General features: G+C 34.7%; 3 protein-coding genes across 4 annotated transcripts in view; 1 reads left to right on the top strand and 2 right to left on the bottom strand.

The window, feature by feature from the left end:
• Positions 1 to 15,607, top strand: part of LOC134273873 (uncharacterized) — a 35,144-nt gene extending 19,537 nt beyond the window's left edge. Inside the window, 16 exon segments of the mRNA XM_062756095.1 lie at positions 7,012 to 7,149; positions 7,441 to 7,533; positions 7,676 to 7,790; positions 7,897 to 8,092; positions 8,282 to 8,351; positions 8,600 to 8,701; positions 8,985 to 9,059; positions 9,243 to 9,345; positions 9,471 to 9,580; positions 9,782 to 9,845; positions 11,502 to 11,590; positions 12,606 to 12,689; positions 12,902 to 12,971; positions 13,186 to 13,292; positions 13,430 to 13,563; positions 15,054 to 15,607. Of these exon segments, the coding sequence (XP_062612079.1) occupies positions 7,012 to 7,149; positions 7,441 to 7,533; positions 7,676 to 7,790; positions 7,897 to 8,092; positions 8,282 to 8,351; positions 8,600 to 8,701; positions 8,985 to 9,059; positions 9,243 to 9,345; positions 9,471 to 9,580; positions 9,782 to 9,845; positions 11,502 to 11,590; positions 12,606 to 12,689; positions 12,902 to 12,971; positions 13,186 to 13,292; positions 13,430 to 13,563; positions 15,054 to 15,168 (1,665 nt within the window). The 3' untranslated portion in view covers positions 15,169 to 15,607.
• On the bottom strand, positions 653 to 5,716 carry LOC134273810 (uncharacterized). Its single transcript, XM_062756021.1, has 9 exons — positions 5,436 to 5,716; positions 4,809 to 4,970; positions 4,150 to 4,255; positions 3,997 to 4,057; positions 3,671 to 3,783; positions 3,535 to 3,572; positions 3,131 to 3,284; positions 2,846 to 2,961; positions 653 to 1,535 (listed from the first exon to the last, which is right to left on the bottom strand). Exons 1-9 carry the CDS (start codon positions 5,514 to 5,516, stop codon positions 834 to 836), a joined length of 1,533 nt encoding a protein of 510 aa, XP_062612005.1. The 5' UTR covers positions 5,517 to 5,716; the 3' UTR covers positions 653 to 833.
• A 1,349-nt stretch (positions 15,608 to 16,956) lies between the features above and the next one.
• LOC134273592 (PDZ and LIM domain protein 7-like) lies at positions 16,957 to 25,501 on the bottom strand. Of its 2 annotated transcripts, XM_062755784.1 has the most exons (5): positions 25,207 to 25,501; positions 20,044 to 20,195; positions 19,610 to 19,788; positions 17,639 to 17,713; positions 16,957 to 17,445 (listed from the first exon to the last, which is right to left on the bottom strand). In XM_062755784.1, the coding sequence occupies exons 1-5, from the start codon at positions 25,315 to 25,317 to the stop codon at positions 17,441 to 17,443; spliced, it is 522 nt and encodes a 173-aa protein (XP_062611768.1). In that variant the 5' UTR covers positions 25,318 to 25,501; the 3' UTR covers positions 16,957 to 17,440. The 2 variants fall into 2 exon arrangements, with proteins under 2 accessions (XP_062611768.1, XP_062611774.1); XM_062755790.1 differs by lacking the exon at positions 17,639 to 17,713 and having other exon boundaries at positions 25,207 to 25,499.
• Positions 25,502 to 25,967: the final 466 nt, after the last annotated feature.

The following is a 25,967-nucleotide window of genomic DNA, read 5'->3' as shown; positions in this document are numbered from 1 at the left end:
TTTTCTAAGATACTATTCAAGATAGTAAATGATTGAAACACTGCCACAGATTTTTTTTTTTAATTTGACAAAAAAACTTTTACGATATCTTGGAGCTTCATATGAAATACTGGACAGACAGCAGGAGGAAAAACACTGCATACTCTGGCAATAATTTGGTTGAGCATAAAAATTCTGGAAAATTAAAAAGGATTGACAGGACACAATAAATAATAGAAAGAAAACTTAAACATGTATTTATTTTCATAATCACTCTTATATAAAGATGAATAAAATCTTGAAGATGTCTTCTTTATCCATTGCCCATCTGTGTAGGCTACTAGTACCAGGGTAATTTGTACTTGTAAATATTGGTTCACCCATAATGGCCCCACCTTGTCCCTATGGGTCATAATTTGAACAAACTTGTTACTCTCTTCTTGAGGATACTTTCAGCTAATAGTTTAATATTTTCTGCCCCTGTGGCTTTTGAGAGGAGTTATCCCCCTTACATAGGGGCAAGTTTGGTTGAAAATGGCCAAGTGTTTCATTAAAAGTCTGATTTATGAAAAGATAGCAGACAGACAGATGCCAGATAAAATGTGATCAGAAAAGCTCATTTGATGAGGTAAAATATACCTCATTTGCTCCCTTCAAATAACAACACCAGCAGTTTGAATAAAAATCTAAGTTTAATATTGAAGCATTCTGTAATATATCAACTTTTAAAGGTACAAAAATAAAATGATAAGTGTACATAGCAAGCTAGTTCTTTGCAACTTATATACACAACTCTTCATGCATCCGTCTTTTCCTCTACAATCACTCTGAAGCAATTACATATGGATAAGTGTTTATCTCTCAGGATTGTCTTCCATTGTCAGATTATCAACTGTGGCTTCTGTAGGCCCCACCTTTGCACAGCTTTCTAATGACATGTTTGAATCACTTTCTGTTAGCTTACATTTTAGAGCTTTACTATCTAACTCCTGCTTGCCAGTCTTTAGATTTTCATCAGGTTTGTCATTTTCCTTCTTTTCATTCTCTTTGTTTGCAATAGGATTCTTGTCAGAAGTGCCATTCTCCACTTTTTTAGTGCCACCAATGATATCTGAAGCATTTTTGTCCTCTATACTTTTATCATCCAATTGCTTCTTAGGACTGCCATTGATCTTATCTGTTGTTTCCATTTCTTCTTCCTCTTCACTGCCGCCATTGGTTGTTTCAGCATTTTCTTGGAGAATTTTAGAACTGGCTGCTGTGTTTGGTTCATTGGTGGAACTACATGCTGTATCTTTCAGAGAATCAGGACTTTTGTCCAATTCCTTGCTCTTGGTAGGGTCTCTGGTTCCATTTTCTTTGATTTCATTTTCATCTGTTTCCCTTGATTTTTTGTCTTGTTCATCTGCCGAACTACATGTTATATCTTTCAGAGAATCAGAATTGCTTTCCAATTCTTTGCTCTCTTTAAAGTCTCTGGTTTCATTTCCTTTTATTTCACTTTCATAAGTCTCTGTTGATTTCTCTTCATCTGTTGAATCACCACTCGATTTTGACTGCAAGGGAAATCAGTTATCAAACTTTATACACAAGTTTATTGAAAACAAGAGGCCCACGGCCCTTATAGGTCACCTGAACATCATGCAACAACTTTCAAATAATTGATTTTGGTTCACATTTTAAGCTAGATGCTATGGCATTCACAATTTTGGTAGAGGCACTCTTGCTCATCATAACTATACACTTATCAATTGCTTAGTTTGGTTATAAAGATTCAATAGAGCTCCACCCTAACACTAGAACCCTTGACCCTGGGGCCATAAAATTCTCAATTTTGGAAGAGGCACTCTTGCTAATGATAACTATGTACTTAGTTTATTTTATACCCAGAAGTAGAGAAGAAGATTTTCAAAGAATCATATGCATTTCCACTATATAATCATTAGAGTCCCGCCCTAACACCAGAACCCCTGACCCGGGGGCCATGAATTTTACAATTTTCGTAGAGGACTCAATGCTCATTATCATGCAAACAGTTTGACTGCTTGATGTCCAGGAGTAAAGAAGAAGATTTTTAAAGATTGCACTAATTTTAGTGGTTTTGGCCCCACCCCTCGGGCCCCAGGGGGGCAGGGACCATGAAATTCACAATTTTTGTTCCCCTTCACCCATAGATGCTTCATTCCAAAATTGGTTAAAATTGGTTGAGCGGTTGCAGAGAAGAAGCTGAAAATGTTCAAATGTTAACACACGACGACAGACGAAAAGGGATAGCAATAGGTCACCCGAGTTTACTCAAGTGACCTAAAAATATTAAATATAGTAATATACCCTGCTCCTACAGCTGTATAGTGTATGGTACTTAACAAGAGGTCCAAAGACATTTCTATATCAATTGAATTTTAGCCATTCTTCTCACCTAGGGATCAAGTAATCAGTAGAACCAGGCACCATTCCACAAAATTGTATGGTACTAAACTTAAATAATTTTGAGAAAGGATCTTTTCTTATGTGTATAGCTCTATTGCTAATAATTTGTGTAGCAAAGCTCTCGAGAAAAAAGACAAATAGGAAAAAATTTCATAGTTTTGGGTAAGATTTCTTTGCTGATAACAGGTACACATTGACTTAAAATACGGTATTAAAAAAAATTCTGTATGTGTAACCCTTGACCATCAGATGCCAAAAACTTTTTAAAATTGGTTCTGTTACTACTGGCAAGTTGTTGTAAACAGGTTCATGGACAACTTGTAACACGTACTAAAACATGCCCAAGTGACTCAAGTGACCTTATAAATAATATAGAATACCCAGAAAACTCTTATAATTTTTTTTTTTTTGGGGGGGGGGGAATTTTCAGGTTTACCTCAGAAACTGTCCAGGGTGGGGGTGCCTGGTTTGGGCAACGCTTTAATGCAAATTTCCACACTCCAAATCCTGACAACCCAGTGGTGAACCAGCATTTTTCAACAGAATAAAGTCCTAGAAACAGAAGAGCAAGGAAATTAGAATTAGTAATTCCAAGTAGATTTCTTACTTAGCATGTCTCAGAACATTTGAAATGAATTCTGATAAACAAGGCAATGCCTTTTTTTAAAATCTGTTTTCAATCCCATATACCAATGTAATATTTGGCATTCTTAATGCCTACCGTCATATCTGTACCCCTCCTCTGGAGCAAAGGGACTGGTCAGCTTGTACCCCCGAATCACCCTCACTGGCTGCTTGGTTTCCACATTTTTGCTGAGAGCCAAGTTTCCCCTTGTTAAGGTTTGGTCTTTTGATTGAGGAGCTGTTCTTAAATTCTAGAGAGAAAAAAAAAACTCACAATTAAAAAAAAGAACCTAGTAAAATGTATGTTATCAAATTAGAAAGCCTAATTTCTATTTTTGAAAAAAAATCTTTTTTTAGATTTCTTATAATGCTCTGCTTTCCATCAAATCTAATAAACACAAAAAGTATTAAATTACTAAATTTTAGCACAATTTGGAAATAAAAGTAATTTTAAAACATTTGATTTATGATAATCTCCTGTGGAAAATAATATAATACTACCTTTGGATTGGCCTTTGTTCCTTTCAGATCTCTTCCTCCTGCAATGTAAAGAGCTTGATTAAAATCAGTAAAACACAACATATTCCTCATGAATCTGCTATGTGATCATTATTTTATGGCTTAATCAAATTACGACCTTCTCCAGTGTAAGTAAATCCTTCTCCAAGGTCAATATTGTCATCATAGCCACCAGAGAGGGCAATGGAATATGCTCCTTCTGGCCCTCCATGGATTCCAGCAACTGTGGGTCTGTAAAGATTTATGAATTTCCATTCCAGTTACAATTACTAGTTATTGAAAACCAATGCATGTCAAACACACGACAATGTTATCTTATGATTAAAACAATGAAAAAGCCCTTTTGTAATGTTTTTGCAAGACATGAACTAAGAAAGACCCACCCATCTCGCAATGTGAGGGTCATAATATTACTATGCACATACACTGTACATAATTACAAACCTGTGAATGCCGTCTTTAGAACAATCGATGCGCATCATCCAAGTGGTTCCAACTTCTACACCTTTGAGAAGAAAAAAATCATCCCTGTTGTCATTGTGCAAATTATTATTAATTTACATGTTAGCACACATATATACATATAGAAGATCTAACCCTCAATAGCCCCATAGGAGTGTGGCCTGAAAACCTTAGGGGATGGCTTAACTGCATCTTCATCATTGCTAGACTCTTCATCTTCCAAAGCAAGGACATCTGCCTCCTAAAAGTTTGATGAATTTAATCATATATTTACATGTATATAATTCAAAACATCCAACTTTATCACTACCGAGTTTTCTGCCTCATCCCATGCAATAGTCTTAAGGATAAATAACACAAACAAACTTTTTTCAGAAATCAGCATTATTTTTCTTAGATTTACATTTAAATTGACATCCTGAACTATGTTTACCAAGTAGAGGAAGAGAATTATATAAGATTTTGTCATAAGGTTAAATAATTGTGCAAAATTTTGTATGGAATTATATAGAATGCAAAACAAAATCTCATATTTAAGCACCAAGGAAAACCTACGATTTCTTGATATTTCAGGGATTTATTATTTATGTCATTTCAAATCAAAATCAGTTAAAAAATATATATCAACCCGCGCATCCATTTTTTGTTTGTGGTAAGTACCCTTAATTAGGCATATAGGCATAAATATTAGAGGTCCCTTTTATTCCACTTCAAAGTCAAAATCCTTCCTCAAAGATAATTTCCATTAATGAAGTTGAGTTATCAGTGACTTTATAATGTTATTTCGACTGTACCTTGCCCTGAATCCGTGCAGACCTTCTTCTTCTTTTTCGAATTGATCCAAGTTCTTCATCACTTATCTCTAATTTTCTTTTCTGCTTTGGCTTTTGCTTTTCTGTTGTTGCTTTTTCTGGCAACTTTTTCTTTTGTAATGTGACTTTTGATAACTTGGGAAGCTACAGAGCATAATAATCCATAAACAACTAAGTACTTAAAGAAGATATACCCCGGTACAATTCATTCTTGTTCATATGTTGTTATGACAATAAAAATTCACTGGTTTGAACTTTACTTTTAAAACTGTAGAATTTCTTAATTTTCTTTATGGGTTTTTTCTTAATGCATATTAATCTGTTTGTTGCTCTGTTGTTTTTGAGCGAGAATTTTCCCTTCATACATATAAACAGTGGCATTAATTCATTCATTATATATTAATATTTTTCAATTATAATTTTGTTAACAGATTTAAAATTTAACCGATTTGATCATTTCAGTTTGTATTTTATGATCATCTATAAATTTATATACATATCCAATTTATTACTCTATTATAATTTACAATGATTACTTGTAACGATTCATTTGTCAGGAGCCCCTCCCCCTTTTTTATAATAATAAAATAAAGTGACATGCTTTCTTACAAAATTAGAAAGTCCAAGCTCTGCTAAAATACGCTTGTTATCTTCTATGTTTTTGTTCCGGAGTTTTTCGTATGCACTCATCGTGATCTTTGCCTTTATCTATCACGCCTCTCAGTTTCCCGCCATAAATGTCCAAAATAAAAATCTTGATCCCGACAACATTTTTTAAGGATTATTGTTTTAAAGTTAATGTGTGAATGTAGATTTCTAAAAGTATTATGCATAAATAAATTAATGATTCTTGTTTTAAAACTGCAACTCCTTACAGATATTTTCAAGTAATGTTTAACGAATCATTTAACGATCCAGTTATCTAAAATAGTTGCTGACATCTTTCAAACGTTTCATAAAGGGAAAGAATTTCAATATATTGTTTTGCACAACGAAGACCACGATTGCATTCCAAACAACCACCAAACAACAGATGAACAGTGTACTGAAGAGACAGAGTTAGAAGAACAGCGCTTGTTTTAGGGAATCAACATAAAAGTTTTTCAAAATGGTAAAGGAAAGACTTTTTTAAATTTGGGAAAATTAATTTATTCACTCATTCTGCTTTTTTACTTTGGTTGCAAGTTAAAACATTTTGTGCAATGACAAGCTTAATTATGGCATTGGTAGGGGGTAACTTTTGTATTTATTTACACCAGGACAATTTGGAAGATACATATGGCTTTATACAGCATTGAAATCAACTCACATTTACCTGTAAAATCTAACGATACACCAGAGTAACCCACTGACCTAGATTGAAACTTAGCTAATGTGATACTCGTTAGACCAAATTGAATACCCTATTGAGCTATCCAGCAACCCATTGAAAACTCTACTGATATTTTGTAATTCTTTGTAAGAAGTTATAGAAACTTTAAATTTAAACATGTATCAATACTAAATATCCAAAAAGACTGGGAATTAGGGATAATATTAAGTCATTGCTTAGTAAAAATAAAATAATTTATTTGAAATCAACCTTGAACTAAAATCACAAGGACCTCGGCATGTAATAATCATTTATTAGAAAATCATGTACTTAAATCTAAAACAAGACAATATTGGATACAATTTTGTACCCCTTCCTCGCTTCAACTTCTCCAAAATTGGTGCTCAACAAATATTATTGAAACCACAGTATTTGAAATCAACTTTGAACTAAAATCATAGGGGCCTCGGCGTGTAATAATCGTTTATTAGAAAATTATATACTTAAACTAAAACAACACAAGATTGGATACAATTTGAAATACAATTTCATCCCCTTTGAGCCTCTGTAATACACTTATAGACTAAAGACAATCTAAAAACATTCTTTAGGACATGTCTTAGTATTCCCATTTCAGCAAAACTCTAGTCTCAGAGCATGGGTAACCAGTTGTCTGAAAACATTGCAATATAAATATTTCTTTTCGTTCTAAAAGAAAGGGCACTTTATTATGTAATGCACTGTAATTGACTTTCAATAAGGAGACACAAACATTCGATTCAAATGAAAACATTTTACCACTTTCATTCGCTTCTTGATAGTTATTGCGCCAGTAACTGCAGTTCAAATCAATGTGTGTGTTTTTTTCAATAGATGCTCTCAAGAGCAAAGCCGGCCATTGGGCCTGGCTCAACAACTCCAGCAAAAGAAAACAAGAAAAAGAAACAGATGCCTAAAGTTGAAGACTTTTTAGCTCTCAGAGACTACACAGGGGCAATTACACTATTAGAGGTAATGAAAAGACTGTAAAAAACTGCTCTTTTAATCCATTAAAGGTTTATTTAAGAATAAATATTAACTTCTTGTCACAGTATTTAAGTACATTTCTTATTATAAACAAACGCAGGGAAATTATCCCATTTTACTTTTGCTCCTTTCATTTTGTGGTAGTTGTCATTAGTCAGTAAATTTAAAAGTGATCAACATAATAAGACAACTGGATTTAGTATTAAAGAATAATACATGTATGTTTAGCTTAAATTGTCACTGTGCTATCATGCTATTTATTTTATCTGCTCCTAGTTCAATAGAAACAGTGGAAAGGGTAATGAGGAGACAGACATGTGGATTGCTTACTGTGCATTTCATTTGGGAGATTACAAGAGATCAATGGAGGTTGGTAGTAGTGTTCTTTATTTTAAAAGCCACTAGCGTTAAATCATATTCTTTTTATTTGTTATGAGTGATATTGCAAATTTTGATGGACATTTATAGGTACCATTTGTACTTCTTGCTCACATAAAGTATATATTGGCAGGAGTTTGAGAGAATGACAAAACGTGATGCCTGTCACCCCGATGTCTGGACAAATTTAGCCTGTTGTTATTTCTTCCTTGGAATGTATCCAGAGGCAGACAATGCTTGTCAAAAAGGTGACAAAACTTAACAATCTGTATTATCAGTATTTTCTTTTCTTACATTATATATTTTTTTTTTAAAAATCCATCTACAAATCTTAAATTTTAACTTTTTTATCAGGGCCAAAGAGCAAATTACAGAACCGACTGCTGTTTCATTTATCACACAAGTTTGGGGATGAGAAGAGGTTAATGGGTCACCATCAGAATCTCCAGGACGTGATAGAGGATCAGCTCTCTCTGGCCTCCATACACTACCTACGGAGTCATTACCAGGAGGCTATAGACATCTACAAACGCATACTCTTAGACAACAGGTAATACATACAGCCAAACCTGGAGATATCAAACTTGTTGAGAAAAATCTTCAGATAATAATGAAGTGCAACTGTACTTCAATTACAATGTTGATTAACTTGTAAGCATTTCAGTATTTACATGTTACTTATGATGAAAACTGATATTTCATTGCTTGAAAATTGAAACACTTTCACTTTCTTTTTCAGGGACTTTCTGGCACTCAATGTTTATGTTGCTCTTTGCTATTACAAATTAGACTACTATGACGTATCACAGGCAAGTGAACTTTTTTTTATGTTATATATTATTAAAAACAGATAAACTTGTTTCTTAAAAATATGCAATGCCTTTTTATCTTATAGTTTGGAAGTAATCATAACAATAAGTCCTAATGTTTTATTTGTCATTTTGATTATAGAATTACATACTTTTCAATGATTTTCTTTGATAGTTTTATGTGCCTGTAGTTTTGCATATCTTAAGAGTGCGGCTCTTATTTGTGTACTTGTCATTGTGTTGTTTAGGAAGTTCTAGCAGTCTATCTCCAACAGTATCCAGACAGTGCTATTGCTCTCAATCTCAAAGCCTGCAATCATTTCAGACTCTACAATGGCAAGGCTGCAGAGGTAAGAGTTAGCTTTAACCCTCTTTATGGACTTGACAAGGTATTTATAAACTAATGTTAACTTTGTTTCAATCGTTGATAAATACTTCTGGTATAAATCAAATCTCATTATCTCAAAATCAATGGAACTGATAAAAAAAAAACTTTGAGAGTTCAAGATATTGATAGATTTCAAAATTTATGATACCAAGGTTCAGCTGCACAGTACATTGATTGTTGTAAAAAGAATTTTACAGAAATTTACAGAAATATGGTGAAATGTGAATCCTAATTGTCAATTTCAGGCAGAGCTAAAAAGTCTTCAAGAAATGTCATCTCCCTCTTTTGTGTTTGCCAGAGATCTCATCAAACATAATTTAGTAAGTGGCTTGTCATTTAATATTGAAGAACTAAATTTGTAAAAATTGAACAAATGTTATAGTTTCTCCTAAAGCTGTTTACCACTTGTCAGCTTTTTTAGAAGTAAGTATTTGTGATTGAGTTAATTATATACATATAAGTTTGCCCAAATAGTTTATCATGATTCTTTTATTACTGTGTAGGTGGTGTTTAGAGGGGGTGAAGGAGCTCTACAAGTTTTGCCTCCTCTTATTGATGTCATACCAGAGGCCAGACTTAATCTTGTCATATACTACCTTAAACAGGGTAAGCCAAGATGTCAGATATTTTTTTCAGTAGTCATGAATTAAGTAAATGAATCAAAGTTTTTTTGCATGAAAACTTTCAAAATAGTCATACTATATAGCGGAATATGTTTCTCTTCCCATCAGATGACATAGCTGAAGCCTACAATTTGATCAAGGACCTGGAGCCCACCACCCCACAGGAATACATTCTGAAGGGTGTGGTCAATGCTGCCATGGGACAGGAGCAAGGATCTGTAAGTCACTAGCGAGCTTGATGGATATAGACTCATAATATTTCATGTGAGAAAGTATGCTTTGGTAGAATATGAATTCTATTTAAAATACTTTGAATCTTTCTCATTGTGGTATTTAAATGTAGTTTAAGGTGGCAGGGAGCTATTTTCAGAGACCTCAGTCTAATGTTAATGCATTAATTAGTGTTTGTGTTGTTGCAGAGAGAGCATCTCAAAATAGCTCAACAGTATTTCCAGTTGGTTGGAGGATCAGCCAGTGAATGTGGTAAGTTATTTTACATCGAAAGAGATGAGGAGAACATTTACTCTCTTATCCCCAGCCGAAGGCTCAGTGAGCTTTTCTGATCACATTTTGTCCGTCGGGTGTGGTCACTTCTTCTCAAGAACCACTGGGCCAATGCCAAACTTGGTACAAAGCATCCTTGGGTAAAGGGGAATTTAAATTGTTAAAATGGACATATCCCCTCGCAAGGATGGAGATAATCAAGAAAAGACAAAAATAGGGTGGGGTCTTCTTCTCAAGAACCACTGGGCCAGTAAAGCTGAAACTTATGTGGAAGCATCTTGGGGTAGTGTAGATATAAATTGTTCAAATCATGACCCCCGGGGGAAGGGCGGGGCCACAATGGGGAATTTTTATATAGAAATATATAGGAAAAATCTTTGAAAATCTTCTTCTCAAGAACCACTGGGCCAGAAAAGCTTTGTATAGTGTATATTGTTCAAATCATGATGTTTTTACATAGAAATATACACATCTTTGAAAATCTTTTAAAGTAAACTTATGGGAAGCATATAATGTAGATTCTAAATTGTTCAAATAATGACCCCCGGGGGATGGGTGGGGCCACAATGGGGAATCAAAGTTTTATATAGAAATATATAGGAAAAATCTTTGAAAATCTTCTTCTCAAGAACCACTGGGCCAGAAAAGCTGAAACTTATGTGGAAGCATCCTGGTATAATGTAGATTCTAAATTGTTCAAATCATGATCCCCAGGGGAAGATATTTTACATAGTAATATATAGGAAAAATCTTTGAAAATCTTCTTCTCAAGAACCACTGGGCCAGAAAAGCTGAAACTTATGTGGAAGCATCCTGGTATAATGTAGATTCAGAGAGAGCACAATGGGGAATCAAAGTTTTATATAGAAATATATAGGAAAAATCTTTGAAAATCTTCTTCTCAGAACCACTGGGCCAGAAAAGCTGAAACTTATGTAAGCATCCTGGTATAATGTAGATTCTAAATTGTTCATGGGCGGGGCCACAATGGGGAATCAAAGTTTTATATAGAAATATATAGGAAAAATCTTTGAAAATTTTCTTCTCAAGAACCACTGGGCCAGAAAAAGTGAAGCTTATGTGGAAGCATTCTGGGGTAGTGTAAATTCTAAATTCTGAAGGGCGGGGCCATTATAGGGAATCAAAGTTTTACATAGAAATATATAGGAAAAATCTTTGAAAATCTTCTTCTCAGGAACCACTGGGCCAAAAAAGCTGAAACATATGTGCCCATGGAAGGATCATGGGGTAGTGTAGATTTCAAAATGTCTAAATTATGATCAGTCTTATGTATAACAAGGGTGAAATCTGGTAAAGAACAGAATGGTCAAAGCTTCTCAGGTGAGCGATGTGGCCCATGGGCCTCTTGTTTGAATTCACATACTCTGACCATTTGGGTTGTTAATGATCCATTCAGTTTTAATCTTATTTCTTAAACAGATATTATCCTTAGTGATCTATGTATGTTTTCAAATTTCATCTGTTAACATTTCTTTCTTTGCATGTACAAAGTCTCATTTATATATTTTATTTAATTTTAGAAACTTTTTACATTTTATATCAATGACCTGGCACAGTATCTTAATGCACTCTATTTTGATGTTTTTCAAAGTGTCATTTTTTTCTCTTTATCAGATACTATTCCTGGTCGACAGTGCATGTCCTCATGTTTCTTTCTGTTAAAGCAGTTTGAGGATGTCCTTATCTATCTGAACTCAATTAAAGTGAGTACCAGTCAAAATCTATTTTCACTAATTTCATGCAAGACTTGGTATAAAGTGAAATATATCTATAGAAATATATGTACTTTGCAAATATGTGTCTTATATGTATTCTTTCTGTTTTGGGGGTGGAAAGCCTGTCGAGTTCAATCAAAAGTAGCTCCGCCCACTTTATAACTTTGCAGCATCCAAACTTCCGCCAGAGTTCTGAAGTATCATATATATTTCCATAAAACGTAAAATTCGGTCAAATTAGTTTTGACAATTTAACGGGGTCTGATAGTCAGTTTAATGGATAAATTGGAGGATTTATCCGTCATTGTTATGATCTACTGTAGATGGAGATTTATCTTTAAATATTAACAAAAACAGGATTTAATTTGATGTTACGGATTTTATTTTCAAATTGAATTGCAACATTGAAAACGAAATGAAAGAGATGTGTGGCTGTCGTCAGCGAGAAGGATTTTAAAAAATGAAAACGTGGAAAAAATGGACTTGAATGATTTTGCACGAGGAGAGTGGATGTTTTCCGTTATTGCGAATTTTCCGTTTCGTTTGGATCGAAATTACGTACAGAGGATGATTTCCGTTATTGCGAATTTTCATTTTACGTTGGATCGAAATTATGTGTAGATTCTGTGTGGAATAAGTTTTTACAAAGTGATTGAGAAATTTTGACATTTTACATTCTCAGGAAAATACTGGGTATTTCTCCAAAATTATAATAGGAAAACATCAGCATTTACTATTTGTACGTGCTTTTGCTAAATTGAATCAGACTTATTTTGACTGTGCTGTATTTTAGATACAGAATAGTTGGCAAATACAATACTGTATCCAGGGCTAATACAGAACGGAAAGTACATGTAGCTCCGCCCACCACAGTCCCGTTCTGTATTACTAATACAGAACAGTAAACTTCAAAGAAAAACACCACTATCGTGTCACAAATGTAGTTTAAGTTTCAAATTTGAAAACGCAGCTGTTTTATAGTGTGTGAACTTTACCTTTACAGAGCTACTTTTACAATGATGACAGCTTTAACTTTAATTATGCTCAAGCCAAAGCTGCGGTTGGGAATTTCAAAGAAGCAGAAGAGGTAAGAGCTCTTGCACTTTGTATAACTAGTACCTGAATTATACTAATTTGGAAGGGGGTAGGTGATATAAATTGATTCTTGATTAGATTCACAGGCTGAGATAAAACATTAATTATCTAACATTTCCCGTATTAAGTAGTGTTTGTTTTGATTTAGTTTTATGGTTGGCTCAAACTTGTCAGGACACATTATAGTTGTACTCTGGGTTACAGGTTTTCATGCTGATCCAGAGTGACAAGATTAAGAATGATTATACCTATCTGAGCTGGCTAGCCCGAGTTTGTAAGTACCTTTAGGAATATAATATTGTACTGTATATTAAACAGGAATGCTTTTTTAGATGTACATATACATGTATGTTTTTTAATGTAAATTGTAAAAAGAAAATTTATAAATATAGCTTTTGTTTAGAGACAATCATATTTTATATTTCATAGAGCATGGTATTATGTTGATATATATAAATTTATTAATTCAGTAATAATTTGTTTTTAAGACATAATGAACAGGAAGTCCCGTCTGGCTTGGGAGTTATACCTGAAAATGGAGACATCTGGGGAATCTTTCAGTCTGCTTCAGCTAATAGCAAATGACTGCTATAAGGTAATTTATCCAACAAACAAGTTCAAATTGTTACTACAAAGATGTAGATGTTGTTCCCAAATACTAATTTTATAAAAGTTTTATTGAAATTAAAAGGTATATTAGGTATTATTTTATGATATAATGTTGTTTCATAGATGGGACAGTTTTACTATGCTGCCAAAGCCTTTGATGTTCTGGAGAGATTGGACCCCAATCCCGAGTACTGGGAGGGAAAGCGAGGGGCCTGTGTGGGCGTGTTTCAGATGATCATTGCAGGGCATGAGCCCAGGTAAGAGTCCCCACCCTCAATGGTTATCAATCTCTTCTGGGGAGGGGGGGATATCTGCTTTCTTTGTAAACACTGAAATTAGGGAAGTTTGACAAAAATATGAAGGATTCTACATGTATGTGCAAGATGCACCTCATATCATTAGGCTAATATGCATCACCGATTACAATAAATCACTGAAATATTCACTGTTTGTGGTGTTCTGGTAAATAACTGTGGCTTTGTAATATGTGGTAACTACTGTACAGTGAATACAATTTTTTTTGCTACTGTACATTTTGCTGTTTTAAGAGTCAGTTCATGCTTATTCTACTTATGCATCTGAAAACTTGATTCAATTTCTATTGAATTTGCATATGATCTTGCTTTGTCTTTTGAAGTTTTCCATGTAAAAATTGTTTATCAATCATTAGTGTGAAAACTTCTGATTCAGTCTATATTTTGACCCAAAATTCAATAGAAAAAAATTTTAAACAGAAAACGTAAGATTAATATTTTCTTTTTTCTGCAGAGACAAATTACAGGAAGTTGTTCAATTACTCAGAAACACTAGCAACCCCCAAGTTGAATACATAACTCGCACCATGAAAAAGTGGGCTCGTGACAATCAAGTCAACATACAACCCTAAATCAACGACTCTGTTATTGGATAATTTTTTTTTTAAATAGGCATGCTCCATCTTTCTTGTTTAATTGTTGTTCAAGCACACTTTTTTAAAAATAATTTTATGTTGTGAATATATGACCATGAATGCTGATCATTTCTGGTTCAATTTCTTTTTTCCAAACAAAAGAAATGGTTTTAATAGTTTAGAGATTTTGATAAACATTTGTGGGTATGGTGTGTTTGTGATTTAGTTTACAGGATGAATATTAATATGGATTATTTATGCATGCTTATACTCAGAATTGCAATAGAAAAAGTAGTCAGGTACAATGAACAACCATATAATATTCAATAGTTTTCAGTTAGTGGAACTAAAAATCTAATTTAATAGCTGTGTGAAAATGTGTATTTGCAAGAGATATATTAAACCACTATAAACAAAAACATTCTTTTTAAGAAGAAAAAAAGAAACTAGTAATTAATATATTTGTATATTTAATTTGTTATTAAGGAATTTTTTGTGAATTCAAAAATAAAACATATCTTGGACAAAATAATCACATTGGCCATTAAACATCAATATAAATAATGCAGATTGCTAATGCAATGCTTAATTAAATTTTTTACCTTAAAAACAGTTTCAATTTAGGGTTATTACAATAGAAACACCTTTAAACACAACACTTACTCAAGCTTTCTGTATTACATGTAGTACTAATAAATTAGGTAATAAGTGGACACTACTTCATTTTATAACTTAACACATTACCTTTAGGTGTTTTATGACTTACCATTTTCTCCTTGGTTATCTCCCTTTATGTTTTCGTTGTGTCGTGGCGCTGGTGTGGTAAAGCATGATGATTTTAAATATTGTACTTTTTAGGGACACCTTGAGAGATGTGATCAACATGCTGCGTAACACCAGTAATCCACAGGTGGAGTACATTATCCGCACGATGAAGAAGTGGGCCAAGGAAAATCTGGTTCCCCTCCCCTAGTCCCTCATCTTACACATAACATTAGTTTTTCTGCTTCAGGGTTTAAAGGCCAACAAAACTAAAAGAAACTGACATTTTTGTGTATTCATTTTAATGCACATGCATGAATGTGTTAATGCATGTATTTGAAGCATGTAATATATGCACTAGTTGTATATTGCATGTATATATTTATGTGCAAGCTATTGCATGGACTCTTGACAAGTTGACATTTTTCTAGTAGATCTTCATCACAGTGTTGTTTTGACAAATACTGTACATAGTGGATTTCAATGATATTTTGAAGCTTCTTTATCAAGGAATGCATTTATGTCTGACTGTTGCAATTCCTAGCAAAGTGAAATTGCCGTCCAGTGATGTATATTTATTTTACAACTATATCTGTTTTTAAAATGCTGTAAAAAAAAATTACAGAAAACCTTACAATAAATTTATAAATTTATAAATAATTATTTTTTATATAAATTTCTGTTGCTTATATTTATGGAGTGTGTAAGTCATATTTCACACATATTGATTAATAACCTAGAGGTACTGTGAGCACTTAGCTTACAAAATGATACTCCTTGTCTCCCACATGATTATAATGACAAAGTCCATATTTTGCCATGGGTTTTTAATGAAGAACAAAATCACAGCTAACATTACCTTTACTATAGGAAATGTTCATTGATGGAATTGAAAGTAACTTGCTTTTGAAAAAGTTGGCCACTAACCCCCCCCCCCCCCAAGTTAAACAGGAGGTGCACAATGACACTGTGTGATAAAGAGTCTTTGAAAAGTATTGTTAAATTTCATTCAGTGGTATAAGAGAAGTTTCGGATAAGAGATGGGTACAACAAAGGGTTACAGACAGACGAACACCCCCTTTACTATGACCCCCCCCCCTCCCCCGGCGCCTTCTTTTCAAGACAGTGGTGGTATTATGAAGAATTTATCTATAAACAGAGCATATTATAAGGATTTTCAGCTCATTTCTATTTGCCAGGGAAGGGGGGACTGGGCATTTCATGTTCCTGGGCCAATAAAAGTTTACTACCGTGGTAGTCAATAAATGAACTCCAATGAATACGAAGTTATCGTAAATGGGGGTGACAGTAGTGGGGGAGTTTACATATATGCGCAATAAAAATTTCAAAAGAATATTCTTTCATTGTTTTTCACAAGAAAGCTCAGAAAATTTAAATTTCTGGATGACGTTAATGTGTGTTATGATATCCATTAAGGTTCATTGATACTCAGATAAGAGAGATAACTCTTACGGACATAAATGTCTATTATTCCTTTATAGATTTGCCAAGTTGAAGTGTCGTTTTTGTCCAATTTTGCCCCGCAATCTATGCTATATTTGAATGATTTTTACTTATAAAATACATTTCTTTTGGGATATCATTAAGATTCAAGCTACATATCATATGAGTGTGCAGAGGGTTTATGAACCTTAATTTGATAATGAGGACGTGTCACATAAAAGAAATACAGAATGTATGTTGGAAAAGGTAAACCGACAAGAAATTTTTCAAGGAGTATTGATCCCATCAAATCCAAGAGGTTATACAGATGCAAACTCTACTTTTTGATCAGAAACTTGCAAAGATTATCTATCCAAATACACCTATCCATTAGCATAGTTTTTGTGAATTCATTGCTCTGTTAACGTTGTACGGATTATATTGTGTACCCTACAGCAGTAAATAATGGGCGCAACTGCCGCAGTCTCCAGACATTAAACTTTGTCATGCTGCCAAATCGAGGACGACTACCCAGTAATAATTACAAGATAACATCCTCATTTTTCTTGTTTATTTGCACAAATATACACGAACTCTCCAAAAAAGATACATTGAAATTGTACAAATATAAATCTCGTGTATAAATATCAAATTATAATTACATCACAATATTCATAACAATAATGATACAACGATATTGGCAAACCATTATCAAGAACAACAAACAAAGAAATGAAAGGTCAAAAAAATAAAAATACACAAAACTACAACAAGGGGGGTCATGGACAGACACAACACTTGTGCCAAAAAGACAAAGATTTACTGAAGGGGGTAGTCTGGAAAGTCACACGTAAATCATTGTGGTTGCTGAGACAAATTGTTTGCGTATAGGTCGATTCAGGCGATAGGTCGGTCAGTAGCATTTGGTTTATTCTGGCAGTAAAAATAGGATTGATCCGCAGTTAGACTGGAAATATCCAGTGTATGATTTTTGGAAACTGTTGTTGGAGATGGATATGAGAATACGACCTTACGTTTCATTAATCTGAAAAGAAAGACAAATTTCGCATAAAACAATTGCACGCCATTTCAAAACCCCGAAAATAACACGATAAGGGAAGCAAGATTAGAAAGCTGTGAAAGGGAAAAACAGAATTAACAGTAGAAAACAGAGGTGCGAGTTCAACGCATGCAATTATATAATATTGGCAATATCCTATATAAAATGCTATACATACAGTCTACGAAGTGTAACAAGTCACTGAGGGAAAACACCTGTTGATTGGCGGTCTCCGCCGGAGAGGAGCAACCACCTGTAAAACAGGGCCTTGTCTGAGTACACACTAGAGATAGACTCATGCAATATTAGTGTCGAATACATAAAACAACCTATAGTTAACAGAATGAATGTAGAGGATGTGCGAAAGCGTCAGTAGAGAAATAGGAAACATATTCAGACATCATAAAAAAAGTTATACGAATTAGTGTGCTGTAGGGGAAAAGTGTTGTTAATTGATACATGTATATATTTTTTAACAAACGTGTCCTGAGAATTTTCTACTCTACAGTCGCGGGTTCGAATCCATTTCAGGTCCTTCAGGCGAGACCGTATAAACCGAGGTCCCTTGTCGCAATATACCGGTATGCGTTGGCACGAAAAAGATCCCCCATAACTTAATGACCCTGAGTTCTGAGTAAGAAGTAAAACATTGCAGCCCTCCACCGGCAAATGATGGTGTCTCCATTTGAGTGAATAATTTTCGAAAAAAAGTTAAACAACAAAGAAACGAAACTCTGGTTTAAGGAGTTATTTTGTCCTCTTTCAATGTATCAATAAGGATATGATTACACGTGTAAATAATTGCAAATCTAAAGGTCGAACGGATATACTTTTGTGTAAGTTTAATTTCAAGAGCTCCGAAACATATTCAAACGTCCGAGGAAACGCTTTGAAGAAAAGTTACCAGTAAACAGTTTTGGGTTATGTTGCTATGCTGTTAAGATTTTTAAATTGTAAAACGTAACATTATCCCGTGTCATCATTTTAGGCACCAGCTAAAAAGCGGTTTTGTGACGCTTTCGCACGTGATATTTTGCTTGAATTAGGACATTTCTCAATTAAGCTTGGACTTTTGGTAAGGCGTGACATTCTTGGCTCTACATATTTACCGCCTGTCAAAAGGCGAATAGATTCTCATTGGTTAAAAAATTACATGTAATAACATCAGGACCTTTTAATTGATGTTGACAACGATGGGACGACTTAAGCTCCACCTCTGTGCCAGACGAGACAATGTTATTGGTTATTCGATACACTAGTTGACATTTGCCCGAATTTCTATCCCATGTACTGTATATTTCAACAGTGAATGAAATCTGTGTAAATTTCTGATGCTAATTATGTAACGTCGAGAATGCATGCCACGCTTACTGAAAGTCCAAGGTTACCCGAGAATTGTTGTATATGTATATTGTACCTTCTTCCAAAGAGGCTAGTTGTATAAGGAAACAGAGTAACCGAAACCCCTTTTTCAGCTGTTTTCAGCTCATATTTGAAGAAGCAGAAATATTATCGTTTTTTATCCAAATATGAATATAAAACAAGTTGTTTTTACTCGAATTTCTATGTCATATTGCAAATTTTCAATCATGACATCAAGATGTCTCGAGAGGAAAATACGTTGGTCTTCTTGCATAGTATGTACGTATACGTGTATCACATTAATTTAAAATTCGCAATTTCTGTTGAATTTCTCCTGCAAAAAATGAGCTAAGTAGGCATTTGCACCACTAAAAACGGTTTGTTGAACATACTGATAACCTTAAACTATTGATGAACATTCCTAGTAGGAACCAGACTACAAATTGAAACATATCTATGTGCTCGAATAGCTGCAGATCCGTAGCTCTCCGAAAAAATATATTGATAGACCGGTCTATCAATATATTTTTTTCGGAGAGCTACAGATCTGCAGCTAGTGCTCGAATAGCTCGATACCTCATGCAAGTTTATGTATGTTTGATTTCCAACGGTCTCACCGACGGTACATGTAGCTTTAGAAAAGTACAAGGACTGTTGTCGATATATCTTTATCCACCGCATGCAACTGATACCCGCAGCTTCAAAAGACTTGAGAATATAAATATTTTTATTCTCCCCCATGCAAATTTATGAATCAGAATATGGTTTCCAAATGTTCTGGTGATACCTGTAGCTTCGGAATAGTTGAGGGACTGTTGTAGGATTTTAAAAGATCTGGATTGTACGTTAGGGTTAGTGTATCCACGATAAGCTGTGGATTCTTCCTCGACTGTTGATTGGCTGGATTCATTTACAGGAAATGACGGAGCGTCCACGTGATCACCTTGTCCCAAGTCAACCACATTCCTGGAATCAAATCAGTACAGCTATAGTTTATAATTCAGATTTTAAAAAGTTAAGTTGTACAGATCTTTGATGTAATACAACATGAAAATAAGCAGTGTTCGAGACCTTCGAATAAAACATGGTCTCTGGAAACCAATGGGCGTCAGACAAGATTTTTTAGCAAAGGTTGCAGTGGTCATCCTCTTGTAATGGACAGCATTAGCTAAAACTCCTAGTTGCACATTTTCAGTTGTCATTGAAAACTCTTGTACTCACCTCTGAACGACAAAATCTAGTTCATTTCCGGCTCGGATAATCTCCATCTTGGCGTCTTGGTGGTTTAAGTATTGTGCTGGTGTGTTCCCTATCCGGAGAATTCCATCTCCTACACGGAGTCCGCTTTTGTAAGCGATACTCTTGGGGCTAACCTAACGAGAGAAAATTCAAATATATATACTATAAAATGATTATTCAAACAGTACCTTTGATCAGAGTCCGAGATCCTACTACAGTTCCCAACTATTAGACTTTTGTTTGGCGATTACTGTGATATTTTTCAGAAGAGTCGGGGTATAAAGGTTTGACCTGCTCGTCCGTCTGTCTGTGTGTTGTTTTTTTTCCGAAAAAAAAGTTTAACTTGCAATTGCCTATATTTTTTGATTGGTTAGAGATGTGAACAAGATGTGTTTGTGAAACACCGATGCCCCCGTATGGCATGCAGCTTATGGCGAAGATTGATGTTTTTCAAATGCAAGTCAAAATCCAAGGTCAAGGTCAAAAGTAAATGCAAGTCAAAATCCAAGGTCAATGTAAAAAACAATGTTACCCAAAAGGAAGGTATTGATACAAGATATAAACCTGTGAAATATGAAAGCCCTTGCTCTAACTGTTCAAAAGTCACGGCCAACGTAAAAGTTTTTAAAATGTGGGTCAAACTCTAGGGTCAAGGTCAGGTCAAAAACATTTACACCCACTGAACAGCTTTGTCAAAGTGAATACACATATGAAGAATGAAAGAGTTAGCTTCAACTGTTCAAAAGTTATGGTCAAGGTTAAAGTATGGATTATTTTGTAAAAGTAAGTCAAAGTCCAAGGCCAGGGTAAGAGGTCGAATTTTGTATCCAAAAAAGGGTCTTGTCACAAGGAATACACCTATGAAATATGAAAGCTATATGGCAATGTTAAAGTTTTTGCGGACAAACAGACAGACAGCTAGACAAACGGACGGACGGACATGGCAAAAACTATATACCCAGATACTTCGTTTACGGGAGCATAACAAGACCTTTCTTTGAGTAACAACATTTTTGATCTCTTTACCTTGACTTTTGAATACTTGAGAAACTTTAACCCTCGACATATGCAGTCACACGGGGTCATCACTGTTTCACAAACATCTTGTTTAGCAATTTTATGTTATCTCTTAGCCATCAATATTCTGTGATCAGAGATCAATTCATTTTGCTTTACACTATGTACATTTAGTGGATGATCGACATGCAATACAATGCACAAAGGCATTGTATTGTATTCACTGCATAGGCGTCGGAAGCAAATTGAAAGTGGGGTGGCTAATTGAAAGGGGCTGGGGGAGCGGGGGGGGGGGCTAAAACAACAAAAAAGGTAAACCCAATTTTCAATCCCTATATCATGTCTATCTTTGCAAAAAAAAGTGGGCCCTCCTCTAGCCACTCCCCCGGTCCCGACGCCTATGCACTGATGTGTGGACATTTTTCATGCCCTCGTAATCGAAGATTCGAGGGTATATAGTTTTTGTCCTGTCCGTCCGTCTGTCTGTCTGTTTTGTCTGTTGATCTGTTTGTCCGCAAAACTTGAACCTCACCCATAATTTTTGATTGATTGAGACTATGGCTTTTATATTTCACATGTGTATGTACTAGTATTCTTTTTGACAAGACCTTTCTTTGGGTACCATCAAATTTGACCTTGGATTCTGATCCAGTTTTGCAAAGTTTTACCCAACTTTAACCTTGGCCATATCTTTTGAACAGTTTGTGTTAGTGCTTTCTACACTTCACACATGTAATCCTTTTGACAAGACCTTCCATTGGATACCAAACATTTGACTTTGAGTTTGACCTATCTCTAACTTTAACCTTGTACATAACTTTTGAACAGTTAGGGCTAAGGACCCTGGCCATAACTTTTGAACAATTAGGCTAGCGATTTCTTATTTCAAGTATATAATCCTTTTGACAAGGTCTTCCTTTAGATACCAACAACTTTAACCCTTGTCCTTGACCTTTGACCTACTATTAAAAAACTTAAATCTTGATCAAAGCATTTGAACAGGTGGTAAAAGGGCTTTCATATTTCACAAGTGTAGTTCTTGCGAGAAGATCATACTTTGGGTACCAACATATTTGACTACATTTGAGAAAGTTTAAACTTCGCTATAAATCGCCATACAATTTAAACGCAGAAAAGGGGCCCCCAGTATCTGAGTATAACGTGCTATCATCAAGACGAATTATTTTCACCTCTAGCTCGTGGTGTAAACCAAGTAGTTTATTTGCTTAAGAATATACATGTATTGTTGATTAAAAATAAAAGGTAATTTAATCTTTTATTATTATTTTCTCACATCTCGGTCAATTGTTTACAGTAAATCCTTGTCAGTTGGCCTACATAAACACTGATTTCATACAGATGCAGAAAGCTGTCTGTTAGTAGGTTTAGGTGAAGTCGAGAGTGACATTCACATCTTGTAAGCCGACGCGCTGAACAAGCTAGACAGCCTTCAACTTCACATGTTACAGCCAAGGAAAAAACTCATCTCTCTCGCAGACAAACTTCATGCAGGAATATAGGTAGAAGACATTAATTTAGACAAATAAATCACTGAGAGCTAGAGTACTGCCTTGTGCGACGTGGGACGATCTTTATTCGTTACCGCTTATTGTAATATTCCTATCAGTTAAACAAAGCTTCAGCTTACTTCTGCTTACTTTTCAGGTGTACTGAATTACGGGATAATGGATTTACCGATAATTCATTTATAGGTGTTAAAATAATGCATCACACTCGTTCTTCCAATAGCTACATGTGGTAATCTATTTGAAAGTGCATTTACAGAAAATGCCGACCTAAGTAAGATTTTTTATTATGTTGTGGGAAGGCAATATACTAGCTATTATTACCAACACAACAGTACCACAGTCAACTCCATAATCGGTACAAGTTTTTAAAAAACACACCGTTAGCCTTATCAATGAATTAACAATCTGCAAAATATTGAAACAAGGTCAAGCTAAACAAAAATCAAACCTGAAACAAGGTCAAGGTAAAAAAATCAAACCTGAAACAAGGTCAAGGTAAAAAAAATCAAACCTGCTGTAACTCAAAGAAAGGATTTGTGTAAATGAATATATTTGTATGAAAGCCCAAGCATCAACCATTCAAACTTTATGGCTAACGTTTAAGAATTTTTTCATGTGTGCCAAAATGCTAAACCAAGACCAAAGGGAAGACTTTTTTATAATAAATACACAGGTGAACTATAAGAGCCTGAGCACCTAGCTATCAACTGTTCAAAAGCTATATATATGGCAAATGTTTTTTTTTTTCAAAAGTTGGTCAAACTCCAAGGTACAAAGGTCAAAACTGTTGGTATTCAGCGGAATGTCTGGTCATAAGGAATAAAGCAGTGAAATAGGAAAGCCCTAGTTCTAATTGTTCAAAAAGTTAAGGCTAGGGTTTTTTTTTAAATGGTAAAGGTAAAAAAAATATTTTATATTAAATGAAAAGGTCTTGTCACCATAAATACACATGAAGTATGAAGGCCCTAACACGGCTGTTCAAAAGTTATACGCCCAAGGTTATATTTAAGGTCAAGAGGTCAAAGATGTTGTTACCCAAAGGAAAGTCTTGTCACAAGAAATACAAAGTGAAATATGAAAGCCATAGCTTTAGCCAATAAAAAGTTATGGGCAGGGTTAAAATTTAAGGTCAAGAGGTCAAAGATGTTTTTACTAGTACCCAAAGGAAAATCTTGTCACAAGAAACACACTTGTGAAATATGACAATAAACTATCAAGTTATTGGCAAGGCTATGGGCTGGCAGACGGAGAGACAAGGCAAAAACTATAGACCCCGAATCTTTTATTATAGGGGCATATTGATTGAGAGTCCTGTAGAAGTGCTTGAAAAAAATCTTTTAAAAGAAAGAAACAAACTAAGTTCTAAGTTAAAGAAGTTTTATTACGGAGGGGGGGGGGGGGGGGCTACGTGCCTATACATGTTTTTTTTTTTCAATCGAAAAACTGTATGGTGTACGTGTTGAATTCTACGCATTTCCTTTGGGACTTTCCAAGTTAAATGGTTAGTAATAACACTCAAAAAACATACGTCCGTTATTTTCAATTCATTGTAGAATTGTTTATTTTATATATTCAAGTGTGTCTGTCCAAAGTGGTTGAAGTGCATTACCGTGAATTGTTATGTAGAAAGATAATGCTTAAGTACGAATTCTTTCATATGACCATATTTCAAGGTGATACTACAATTCTTAGTGCCGTTTCTAGAAAAAGGGGGTGGGAGTTAGGACGGGGGTATTTAACTGTTTTAAATGGCTATCATAGTTTATGGAGCACTTTGATTGATCTTTTTTAAAATAGAAAATTTGATATTTAACAAACATAATTGTATTTAACTTTAATCCAAACAATTGAAAATTAATTTATTTACATTTTGCTAAAAAGTGAATTCGACCCTATCTCCTCTCTTCCCTTTAGATGGTCCTTAAATTGGTAATATCTTTAAAGTCGTTTTAACTTTATATCACAGTCTTATTTCTTTCAATATTAGTGCTTCCCGAAGCTGGCACTCTTAATACAATAAAAAATGATAAATGGCATCTTTTAACCCTCATTAAATATTCATTAGAATATCATCTGTGAGAACAAATTGGAAGCAAACCAAAATTCCAAGCCACCCTTCAACCTGTTTGATCCAGATACCACCTCAGCATATGAAGCTACTTGTTGAACATGAAACCAATTTGCGAAAGAGCTTATCAAAATACCGATATACACAGATGAAGATATTTATTATCAGCAGGCAATTCTGAAAGATATCTGGAGTAATATAAACACACGGGCTTACGATGCTGAGTCTTGAGTGTTTTTACGAGTTTTAGTCCCCATAGGAACCTCTTCCTAGGCCTCTGTTTTCAATCAGGTCAATGTCTTCGAATGACATTGACATGTAAAGAAAAACATGCAATTTCCATGTCAACGGGGTGCATTGTGGGGGAAGCAGGTGTTAATGTGCATTTTAAGAAATATATTTGATTTTTTTTCTTTTAAAAAGAAAAATTCACTGTGAAACAAATTAAAACTTATCTACGAAGCAAGGTTGTTTCCTCGGCTTCTCTCTGAAAGAGCATATAGCGCATCTCCTAATCAAATTTGTACTTACCTTCTGAATATATAAACATGATCCCTGGTCGTATCCCCCCTGCATACGAAATCCCCACTGTGATCCCGACTGGTTTCTCCTCAAACGAATGAGAATCGGACCGTCGCTCATTTTTACACGTCCCTCGAAAAATACAGCCAGAGATCTGGAAGAGGGGCTCGTTTCTCTCTGTGTGTGTAGGCGGGGGGTTACTCTGGTTCGTCTTATCTTCAGAAACACACTCTGTATCTGCAGTCGTGTATAAACAAGATACTCACGACCAAAAGAAAGTAGTCAGCATTATTTATATATCCTCGTGGACGACTGCGATCGAGTGTCAGTCGAGAAAAATGTCAAGTGTCCCCCTCCATGTCCGATTGTTCTCTGAACTGTGACTAATGGTACAGAGGAGGGATTAAAATAAATCATTTGGTCACTTAGCCAAGAAATGGGGTGATACGTGCAGATTTATAGTTATGTTTGCTAATAAAGGTTAAAAGCTGCTGTGTATCTATTAAATGTATTATTATCATTAAGGGATGCATAATCTATATACATGTACAAAAATGATGATGTTTTCCAAATGCATGATAGCCTTTAGGATTTCAACCTCTGTTTAATATTAAACTAAATATATGAAATAAATCCTGCAAAGTCCCGATTCATAACAGAAAAAAATTATATGTCAGTGATGGCCATGTCCTTTTCCAGTAAGTGTAACTTCTGTGTAACGAAGAATAACTTATGTATGTTGTGTGGACGCATTATCATCGATGTATTCT

Source organism: Saccostrea cucullata, unplaced genomic scaffold (assembly GCF_032062105.1).
Source record: "Saccostrea cucullata isolate Sc308-1 unplaced genomic scaffold, CSIRO_AGI_Scuc_v1 ctg31, whole genome shotgun sequence".
In the NCBI taxonomy this organism is placed as follows: domain Eukaryota; kingdom Metazoa; phylum Mollusca; class Bivalvia; order Ostreida; family Ostreidae; genus Saccostrea; species Saccostrea cuccullata.
The sequence above is the reverse complement of the archived record's forward strand: the minus strand, read 5'-3'. Positions and strand labels throughout refer to the sequence as shown.